This window comes from Phaethon aethereus (assembly GCF_964289735.1).
Source record: "Phaethon aethereus genome assembly, chromosome: 14".
NCBI classification, from domain to species: domain Eukaryota; kingdom Metazoa; phylum Chordata; class Aves; order Phaethontiformes; family Phaethontidae; genus Phaethon; species Phaethon aethereus.
This window is the reverse complement of record NC_138590.1, coordinates 2,535,699-2,547,282: the sequence shown is the minus strand read 5'-3', so window position 1 is coordinate 2,547,282 and position 11,584 is coordinate 2,535,699. Positions and strand designations below refer to the sequence as shown.

The following is an 11,584-nucleotide window of genomic DNA, read 5'->3' as shown; positions in this document are numbered from 1 at the left end:
TGCAATTGTTGGCAGCAATATAGATGACATAAGGAAAAGAATCCACTGTCCTAACAAACAGATCTACAGCGGAGCTTTTACCCACAGTGCTTGAGAACTAAATGAAGCTGACTTGCAGAAAAATGGAAACCAAGTAGGCAAAGTTCATGCGCACTGTTCCTGACAGCTCTGAGCTGTCATGTTGCCTAACACGACGTAGTTTTTAGTTCCAAAAGTTTCCCCTACTATTTGTGGTTCTAACTGTTCATTTCTGATGAGCCTTTGTCCAAAGACCATACACATGTTCATTTTACTAGAGACGCATTACAGTGCTCATTACAAAGCTTCACAGTGAGCAGATGCATCAAGAACTCTAAAAGGCTCTAATTTCACAGAGTATCTGGAATGCCTGTGCAATACACCAAGTCTCCTCAATTTCCCAGAATGCTGTGATAACTGTAATAACTTTCCATAAAATACCTAAAGTAGCCAATTATAAACAGGAGGTATTATAGAAGGGGGTAAGATAACATGACAAGTTGTACAAGCTGAAGCATGACCACAGAAAGACTAGCTAGTGAAAGAAGTGGCATAAATAGGTTTTATTTTCTTAAGGAAAACATCAGCTTGTTGTTTTGACTATGCCAACCTGCAGGCAGAGTGATGATTTCAGACAGTTATAATAGATCCAATAAAAAGAGGGAGACTTACCTTCTGAGGGTAGTAAAGTGCAGACTGTTATCTGGAGATGTAAGTGTATGTTCTAGATGGAGAGCGAGTCTCATTCTGGGCACTGGGTGGCACATTTAAGAAATCCCAAATCAGTATTGTATCGTCATGGGAGCTACTGATGATCTGAAATTCATCAAACTGGAGTCTAAAGACACGTCCTGAATGTTCCTGCGAGCAATAGGAAGTCAGCTTAGCAAGGCAAGAAGAGGGTAACATTTCACTACATTTGTACTCACATGTGTATCTGGACACAGAACGGTGTATTCAAACTCTGGTGTGCTGGTTAAGAAACCCTTAGTTGCAATTAGGCTCAAGTTTAAGGAAAGCCGATTTCGTATGTAAGGTTTTTTTCCCAGCAAAACACACAGCTTCCAAATTCAGCACTTGTAAACCCTGAGCCTCCCCCGGAGGGGCCAGCCGTAGAGGCTGAGATTATTAAAGACAAAAGCAGCCTATCAATCAAGCAGCAGCGATTTAGAAGATTGGCTGGCACTGACAATCTGCCAGGGCTCCTTCTCTCATAACATCTGCATTCAACGCTGCTGCTAACTCCATTTTTGCACAGCCCTAATACACCACATCACAGCTTCATCAAGGATGGGCTGCTGAAAGGATCATTATCAAGACGACTGTGCCATAAGAAAGGGTGGTGGAGGAGTACATGCTCCGTCAGCTCTTTCAAGAAATCTCAGAATGGCACCAAGAAGCCCACAAAAGGTTCTCTTTTCTGTCCTGTTTATCCATTTTTTAAATTAATTTAAAATGAGTTCACTACCTTTGTTAAGAGATCTAACCAAAGCTGTCAGACTGATCTCCAAACTATAACCTGAGCTACAGTAAAGAATCATAGAATCACAGAATCATACAATCATTGAGGTTGGAAAAAGACCTTTAAGATCATCAAGTCCAATCGTCAAGCCAACGCCACCATCTGTATACCCACAGAAGGGAAAGAATCAACTTTTTCAGTAAAACTAAACACACTGCATTTATATGGAACAGAAGGATAGTTAAATCTCATCTCTATGAAAAAACTACTGAATAGAAAGAAGAATTGGAGACCCTTCTTGTCATGTAAGCACTTCTTTACGTGTTGGAAAGGCCAAGCACATGCTGAATAAGCCAGTTACCATCACATACAGTCGATAATTTTGGGTCGCTACTAGCTTGTCAAACTGACTCCCAAAGTAAAATTTCATGCACATTTCAGTGAAAAGAACATTGAACTCATTTCTCCAATCTATTTTTAATTAAGTTTACTGTCACAAACCAAAAGCCTCATTGCAAAGACAAATATAACTTAAGCAAGAGCCTTAAATCTGATAGTCCTCTGAAGTGAGCTCCTGTGTTAATCCACTTGACTCAACCTCCCTCCTCCTCTCTTCACATCTCTCCCTTCCAAAATGAAGGGTTAGGAGAAAGGTTTGGGAAAGGCTCGCAAGATTCTTCCCCCCTTTTTAATACAAGGAAATTTAAAGCCAGCCCTACAATGGTATTAGTGAAACACACCAACAACTAGAATGATTTGATACAGTGCCATGCTGATTTTTTTTTTAAGAATATCCAAGAATCTCAAACTAGAAAAACTTGATCTTTCTTTTAAGCTCAGATCCAAATCATTCAGGATATAGCAGTATATACGTTTTTCTTCATTCTTAAGAGTAAGAAGCAGCCTAGATTTTTTAAAACATCCTGAGTTTCTCACCTATCCCACTATAATGTAATAAAATGCCTCTCACTTACAAATAAAAGATTTCAGACAACCCCAAATGAATTAATTTTACATACCACTAACGTACGCAAGCATAATGTACTTGCTGGGGCACGAGGGTCAAGAGCAGCTTGCAAGTCCCAAACTTTAATTTTGCTATAAAGTAAAATAAAAGAAGGTCATTATGAAAGCGTCGTTTCAAGTAGAAGCATAGAAGAAACATCTAAAGCAAAGGAAAGCATGCGAGATTTTCCCTACAGCTAGTTCATCAGGATCCAGCAAAATGTAAGAATCTATCTTCACCAGAATACTAACAGTAAATCTCTTAAAACGCAGACAGATTTATATTTCTTTTTAGCAGCACACACAGTGATGTCTTTGTGATGGACCAGGCAGGTTGGTTACATGAAAGACAAATTGACCATGTATGCACAAGCCATTTTGGAACTGCAGAAGATCTCAAAAGCACACAGCACTATTGATGAGGGAATTAAGCTGGGACTGCCAACCCCAGTGAGACACTAAACCCAAATAAAAGGCTAGAGACAAACACACTACAAGAATTGTTTTCACTAACTCTACTATTCACTTGAAGTATAAATTGAACAGAGGAAAAAAAAATGGTGAATTTAGACACGGTTGTAAGCCGTCGTGAATCCACTACACACAGAGAATACTGAGCAAGCCAGAAGCGCTAAGTGGGGCTCCTGCCCTCAACCCAACAGAAACGGTCACTAGAGACTTCTGAGCGCCTCACAAGATACATTTACGCTTGCAACAAACATTTTCAGTGCTGCTGTCTTATAAAAATAGAAAGCCTAAATTACTCTAAGCACACAGGACCTGGCAAGGAGCAATTTCTGAAGGAAGAAACAAAGGAATATCACTTCAGCCAAACATAAGTTTACTTTCTACAGAAAGACAATTTAGGAGTGTGCTAAAAAGCACCAGAAAAGCAGTTTCTTGGCTGCTTAAAACTGCAGCCTGCTGTGTTGAAATGCTCCAGTAAAAGCCACTCAGTTAAATATTGATCCATTAGTCAAATCAGAAGAGAATCCTTATATAAGAAGGGAGCACAAGGCTCAATGGCTTTCAGAAGATGCTTTGCTAAGAAAGGCAGAGTTTTTTGAAATTGCTTTCAAAAACATACCCATCGTAGGCTCCACTAACAATCCTCTTATTGTCGAACCTGATGCATCGAACCAGTTCTTCATGGCCTTCTAATACTCTTAAACAGGCACCGCATTCTATGTCCCATAGCCTTAAAAGAACAGAGGAGAAAGTCTTTGAGTACTCCAGGTGCAGCACTGTCCCTTAGCCTCACACGCAGCGATTTAAGCATGCTACTGAATGGTTTGCTGTGGGAGATATCACAGAATTTGCTTAAAAAGGCATGAGAACCATGAGATGTTCCCTACGTGCAATTCAGAGATAAGTTTGTGTTGCAGTTGCAGTACATAAAAATTAGTCATTCAAAACTCCATACTGTCCTGGTTTCAGCCAGGATAGAGCTGGTTTTCTTCACAGAAGCCAGTGTGAGACTGTTTTGGATTTGGGATGAGAAACTGTTGATAAGGTGCTGATGTTTTGGGTTGTTGCTGAGCAGTCAAGGACAGTCCAGCTTCTCGTGCTGGCCTGCCAGCAAGGAGGCTGGGGATGCACAGGGAGCTGGGAGAGGACACAGCCGGGACAGCTGACCCAGACTGGCCAAAGAGATATTCCCTACCATATAACGTCATGCCCAGTACATAAACTGGAGTTGGCCGGGGGGCAGAAATCGCTGCTCGGGGACAGGCTGTCGACCACCGGGTGGTGAGCAATTGCTGTATTGGGCATCACTTGTTCTTGTACATTCCTTTGTTGGTATTATTATTGTTGTTACTTTCTCTCTTTCTGTCCTATTAAACTGTGTTTATCTCAACCCACGAGGTTTTTTTTCTAATTCTCTCCCCCGTCCGACTGCGTGAGGGAGAGTGAGCGAGCAGCTGCGTGGTGGTTAGTTGCCAGCTGGGGCTAAACCACGACACATACAAATAAAGGTTGGACATGTGTGAAGTTATCTGGGGAAACTTTTTTTCTATTTTGCATAAACCAATGGCTAGAGGTTCAGAAAGTAATTAAGATAACCAGTGACGAACGTCTTCCTCATCTCTCCAAGCAGAAGACAAGGTGATAAACTACAGCAATAGATAAAAAGTTTTCTTTACCTTTGACATAAACCTCAGCGCCCCACTTTTTTCCACAGTGATGCAATATGTTTACTCTCACACCGAGTTAAGTTTCGTTCATACATCATCACTGGAGGTGTTCAAAAACGTGTAGACGTGGTACTTCAGGACATGGCTTAGTGGGCACGGTGGTGTTGGGTCTACGGTTGGAGTCGGTGGTCTTAAGAGATCTTTTCCAACCTTAATGGTTCTATGACTCTATACCAAGGATGTTTTGTACACACAGCAGTGCAGGACAGCATCAAAGGTCAGGGGAAATCCTATCTTCGCATGCGCAAGCGTACACTGTTACATACCGAGAGCAGCTCGTGAGCACCCACCTAATGGTATTGTCTGAAGATCCACTGACAACTAGTCGATCCCTGTACTGGAGGCATGCAATGCCACGCTTGTGCCCGTTTAGAGTACGAACAAACTCACACGTACTTGTACTCCAGACCTGTGAAACACAAGATAAATCTGAGAATTATACCCAAACAAGGGTTTTGCATTTCAATAGAAGCCATTATGAATACATAACCAGAAGAGGTCTGAGGCTGACTTTTGCTGGACGGTAGAATGAAATCTCACATAGTATTTTTAAGGGCAAAGAGTGGGTACCTGGCATTAATGGAAGACCGGCACTACGAGGACCTAGCAGAGACAAGAGCCACAGGCGCTGCTATGGCACATCAAGTCAATGAAAAAAGTTTGGGGAGTTGCATACAAAATACTTTCAGGTGGCAGAGACTGCCCCAAATGATTTCAAAAACTTGATTACACGTGAATCTTGATTAAGTTAGTGATCATTCTTAAAAGTGGAAGTTATCACACACACAAAACTCCCACGTTTTTTTACCAAAGAAATTGCTAGTGACCTACTAGTAAGAGAAGGCCAAAGCCGTGGCCTATAAGTTTGGTGGCTGTTTCTTTCTTAACATTAAATGATTCAATCAACTTTGCCCATTTTTAATGAACTGTAATTGAAGTTGTAATGTAGAATATCCAGTGGCTCATTTTCCAACACAGAGTGCAGCAGGATCTCTGGCAGATATTTGGACATTAAACTGCCAAGAGCTTTTTGGCACAGTCTAAGGTAGCTCTGGTTCTAGAGAGGGAAGGAAGGGTGGAAACGCCTTTGTTATATTAATACACTCTGGGTAACTCAAATCTTCTGGTATGTAACAGTCTTCAAATACAGCCTCTTAATTCTTCAAACATGGCAAAGCCTGGTTGAGCTGCTGGGAAGGTGTGGTGAGGAAAGGCAACTGCTGATAAATTTCACGTCTGGAACAGGACTGCCAATTGAAATAAAAAATACCGCTTGGAAAAAGGCACAAAATGTGCCACATTTAACAAACAAACCGATCTCGAGACTAGAGTTCAAACAGTGAATGGGCTTTACTTTTTTGCAATTGTGCGACAGAAGCCACAAGAATGTTACGAGCCTAGTTACGCACATAAAGACATTAACAGCTAGCAAGAGGAAGCAGCTAGCCGAATGGTAAAGAAAAAGCCACAGAACTGCTTATGAACACCTTGGCTATTCAGAGTTGAGTAACACTCAGAAGCTTTTCTGGCTTGGTAGGGATGCAGACCTAGAACAGAGCTCTGCCAACTTACTTTAATGGTCCTGTCACCTGACGCTGACACAATATACTTGTCATCAAAGTCTACCACATTAACGGCAGCACGATGGCCAACTAAGACACGGCGCAGAGTGATGTCAGTAGGTGATGCCATATCCCAAACAGCAATTGATCTGTCCTTTGAGCATGTCACCATTAAGCCGTTACTGAACCTCAGATGAAGCACTGCCTCATTGTGGTGAATCAACGTGTTCAGAACTTCACCTGTATTTACATCCCAAACTCTGCAAAAGAAAAGACTTTTATTCCAAATGAAGGATTATGGCTATGCATGGTATAAAGCCTAAACATGCACAAGTCTCTCTAATGGGGAGCTCTCTGCTTGTTTAACATCTCTTCGGGCTTGCAGGAGGTGGAAGATGAGTGCTGGGGTAGTATCCTAGTTCACGTCTCCGACTCACAAGCAATAATTAACAGCAGTAAACAATTAGGCCAGGAAATGCCTAAGCTGGGACCACTGCTAAGAGAAAGAGCTGCTTAACAATTCTACAATTCTTCCAGGATGACTAAAGCTTGTATGATGTATAAATTGTTGGAACAGACCAAAACAAACACCAGCCAATGCGAGGGTTTTTCTTCCAGTTTTACCCATTCGTTCATATTTCGCACAGGCCAGTAGCAATTGGGATGTAGCACCCTCCAGGGCTACCTATCAGCTTACATGAAGTGAAAAATCACTACTTAATTTATAGTACCTGAAGTGTGTTAAGAACAGCTCTTAACTTTTGAAAAGAGATTGACATTGGTGTACCAAAGCAAGACACCAGGAGGAGACAAGGCCCTTCCATTGACTTGTACCTGAGTGTCTTTATGTTGGACATCTACTGACCGCCGAATTCATACTAGAATTTAAACTCAGTATCATCAAAATTGCAGTCAGACAAGTGCTCCATATATACCAAATACCCTTTCATTAATAGTCATAATTACGAGATGTCAGAAGGCAGTACAAGAAACCCTAAATGAAGAAATTATTGTATAGAGGACCATCTGCTACTCTACAACTTCAGGCTATGCTTTGAATCACTCAGGTCATGTGTCTTCAAAATTCTTAACACTAAAAAAATGAGACAGTTTTGGACAAAAATTATGGAATATGATGCTTTGCCAAGTATGAATATCTTGGTTTTGGAATAATAGTATTACATTCATATCAGGGACGTTTGCTGGTATTTAGAGATTATTGTAAATATTCCTAGCCCTGATACTCAAATGATTTTTGTGCAAAAACTTCACGCTCACCTCACTGTAGAATCTGAAGATCCAGTTACAATGACTCTTTCATCATACTGCAGACAAAGAACAGAGCCAGTATGTCCTGTTAATACTTTCAAACATTCCAAGCTTGTTTTGTCCCAAATCTGTTAAAAAAAACCCAAGATGTATACATGGCTTATCAAGATCAAGAACAAGGATCCAAGACTTGAACACTGCTGCAACTGCGAAGGAAGGAAGAAAACTAGAGATAGCAGGAAGAATCCACAGGCAGTTAGCCTGTCCACGCCGTGGGCCTATCCTCCCTTTTAGCTTAAGGAAGTGTTGATGCAAGTTTTTGACAGAATAGTGAAATAACCAATGATCATGAAAAGATAAAAGCCTGTTTTGCAAAAGGAAACGCCATGGATGATCAGCGTGAAAGCAACCTACTAGCATGAAAGCAAAACTACTAGCAATGTCAAAAGAAGCAGCTCAGGACAGTGGCACACACAGTCTTCATTCACGTTACGTGAACTCTGATTTCACAGGCATTTCTTTGTGGTCAGTAGTATTGATCTCTGGCTGACAGTCTCCAAAGATTCCAGAGCAAAGTGCAGGTGAGAACTTTGCCAGGCTACAAAAGACATCCCATCCTCATAAACCCTGCACAGCTAAATACTGTCGCATGAAGAGACAAGAGAAATGAAGGAAACACAAGCAGCCAGCTTGCCAAGGCAGAATTACCCACTTTGGTCTAAGGAGAGGACTAAAAAAAGCATTTACCTTAATGGAGTTATCTCGTAGGCCACTGATAATCTTTTCATCATCATACTGTAAACAGTAGACACCTTTGCTGTTTTCAGAGCGGCACTGAATCCTTTGCAAATTATGTCGCCCACATCGCCAGTTAGATTCTATAGTCTAACAAGAGGGGAAACAATCAGAAGTGAGGCACGAGGCTGCATGCTCGAGCATGACTACACCAACACATACACAGCAGTCTTTCCACTTTTACATACGTCATCCTTAAATTAAGACTTTTATAATTTATCATGATAAAAGCTGTGTTTAGTGGTGAAAATTATGGTCAACTAACCTTAATGAAAATTTCCAAAGGAGCCATTAGAGAGATACATTTTATAACATTTCAGTTCCCTGCCATATTTACATGACCATCTGACATGGAGCTCATACGGTGCCGTGTTCAGCCTCATCCGAGTAACTACCATTACAGAACTGCTGAGCCCAGCAGGGAGGTTATGGGCGTTCCTGGACCTTTCCTCCCCCTACTCAGTCATTTCAGCTATTAACTGTTGTTACATGTCTTAGAAAGGCATTCTGAGATCTGAAAGCCTCCTCTAAGCACCTTAAAGCCTGATAAAAATAAAACTGAATGGGGACCATTAAGATTTCAAATAATCCAAAATTACCCTATTTTTCCCCCTTGAAAATCTGTGGAAGTGTAACTCTCAGTTTTTTCATTCTGAGAGATGTTTTTAAGGAAAGAGACCCAACACACCTTAAAAAGCCGGAAACTATTTCATAGTGGAACCAGGATGATTTCCATGTTATAATCAGCTTTATTACTTGTAAGACAACCAATGGTGGTTTCAAAGAAATGTGGGATTTTGGATAGGAAGTTCGTAACAACAATCATAAGAGAATCCATGCATAGAACTCCAGGCCAACACCTGCGGTACCTACGCAGGCTGGGGTGCTTTCCATCTTCCAGTATAGGCCATTTATTTAGCTATTTCCCCAGGGATCCCCCCCAAATACCACATGCAAACCTGGGGAGAAGCTGATCAATTGTCCATCTCTTTGGAAAAGCATATTATAACCAAATCCAAACTTTCAAAGCCTAGCAGGCACCTCTGCAGCTCCTCCAAGACTGGAAAACAACTGAAACACTTAAAGACAAAAGTGCAGTGCGACTATGACATCCCAATTCTAGAAAAACACGTCTGCTCCAAGGGAAAACTACCACTTTTGTTTTCCACACATTTGCTCCTTCAGTTATGCAATTTGGAGAGAATTATACATAGCCATAATACAAACCTGATGTGCCACAGGAATTAGTCTAAATCTTAAGTACTAAGAGATCCTTCCAGAGGAGCATGCTGAGAAGTTATTCATCCCCTGTCATTCTCTTCCAATTTGGTGGGGAAGCTAATGAAATTAAGATAGCAAGTCATCTTTTCTGGCCAGCTAGGGCACTACCGATTCTCAGACTGGGAACTGGGCTTCAAACGTTCAAATCTGACGGGGCGCTGGTTCAGCCTTGGACTCCTGCCTTGAAGGTAGCAGACTGCTCCCTATGCTACTGGCTCAGCATGGGATGGAGGTTTCGAGGAGGAAGGACAGGCAATTCTCAAGCTTTATCCAAAGATTTATCATCTGTGCTAGGGAGGGCAGAACTGCAACTCATTAACTCCTTTGCTGCTACAGAGGTGACCCTCAGAAACAGAGAGGATTTTAATAGCATGAATAAATGTAATTATAGATCCGAAGGAAAGATATGTAAAACTGCAATACTAGCTCTGAAGACAGAGCATCACAGATTAGAGCTACCCAATTTAAATAGTTCTAGAAACCATGTATATTCAGACATTCAACTCTAAGAAGTTTAAGGGAGAGTTTCCCTAAAGCAATCGCTCCTGAAAAGGTCTGAAATAAGCAGCTGCACGTAACACGCACCGGGTTACTCTAGCTGCCGAGCGCTCAAACACCATTCGAGCACTTTCACACTTCAGCTTCCCATGACAGTGACTACTGATAGCTACAGAATACATTAAGAACACCACAAATCAGAAATTTTGCTTGTAACCGTTTCCTAAACAAAACGGCAGTCAGTAAAATATGCTTGCCAGACTCTTAGGACACTAGCTGGCTTAACTCTTCGAAGTTCACTATAGGAAGCTACTTAATAAGCTCTCCATAAGAAAACGCTGGCTTCAAATGAAAGAATCTATCTGTGTGAAGGCACAATAAAGCAGTAAGTCATACGCAGGTGCACATTTTAATTCTGCGAATAGATGTCATTTCATTTAGACGTTATATGGTGTGGCTACTGTGGGAAAATACTTCATGTTTTTCGAGAACTTGTAAAATCCCCTTACACTGCGTAAATTTTCAATATGCTGGGAAAGTAGCCACAATACACAGAGAATATACAGCAGCATTTCAATTGGCAACAAAGTGAAAACAGATGTGTACGTATAGAGAAATAACATTATTTTAGATGACTAAATACAGCTGAGTGGGTGGGCAACCTGGAGGACCCTCAGAAAAGGAATATGTTTAATACAATACTGGCAACCACATTAAAGCTTCTTGCTATAGGAAATTTCTGGTTGTTACTGAATAGTGCCGTTAGTAAAAGTCTTCATCTGCAACCTCCTTCCAGGAGATATCTTAATAAACTGCGCATACACTGAGTAGGTAAGCATGCATGTACCAGGGGCGAGGAAGAAACTGCTGTGTTTTATGGACTGTTAGAAGCATCAGAGAGTCAACGCTGAAGAGACCCATCGTTTATTTGCATATTTCTGATACCAAATCTAATACTAACATTTGCAACACCCACTACTGCATTTTGTACAGATCTTCCTCAAAGTCTCCAAGATGATTGTGAAAAGCAAGTTCAAAGGCAATTAAAAGCAAGATGTTGCAGAACACGATCTCCTTAGATCACACACATGAAAAAAAAGTTTCTCACACTTTTCTAAAAAGCTCATGAGAGCAACAGCAGCAAGTAGCTAACAAATGCTCTATAACCAACAAAATCTGGACACACAAAGGATAAAGACAAAGCACGAAGCCAAGGAGAGCCATTTGGCAGCTGAAGAAATGCATAAATGGATTAAAAAAAAGCACTTAGAGAGAAAACTACACATAGAAAATAGTCCAGGATGCAGAGGTACAGCCAAGCCTTGACCATGCCAGCATATGTTCACTGGTACAAAGATGCACAGTAAAAAAAGATGCAATTCTTCTGGATTAACAGTTGGAACATTAACTATACATTGGAATTGTTAAGGATAATCTACTAGGAACAGGGTTTTTTTCCCATTTGATAGTGTACACTGTGTTCAGCTCCTTGGCTGAAA

The 11,584-nt window shown here is 41.1% G+C and overlaps 1 protein-coding gene across 5 annotated transcripts in view; it reads right to left on the bottom strand.

The window, feature by feature from the left end:
• Positions 1 to 679: 679 nt before the first annotated feature.
• Positions 680 to 11,584, bottom strand: part of FBXW11 (F-box and WD repeat domain containing 11) — a gene marked incomplete at its 5' end in the record, with an annotated part of 71,296 nt that continues 60,391 nt past the window's right edge. For all 5 annotated transcript variants that reach the window (XM_082006095.1, XM_082006096.1, XM_082006097.1 and 2 more), the window contains 7 exons: positions 680 to 879; positions 2,500 to 2,578; positions 3,573 to 3,683; positions 4,971 to 5,089; positions 6,253 to 6,502; positions 7,521 to 7,639; positions 8,259 to 8,396. In XM_082006095.1, coding sequence (XP_081862221.1) covers positions 718 to 879; positions 2,500 to 2,578; positions 3,573 to 3,683; positions 4,971 to 5,089; positions 6,253 to 6,502; positions 7,521 to 7,639; positions 8,259 to 8,396 — 978 coding nt within the window. In that variant the 3' untranslated portion in view covers positions 680 to 717. The remainder of the gene's footprint in view (positions 880 to 2,499; positions 2,579 to 3,572; positions 3,684 to 4,970; positions 5,090 to 6,252; positions 6,503 to 7,520; positions 7,640 to 8,258; positions 8,397 to 11,584) is intronic.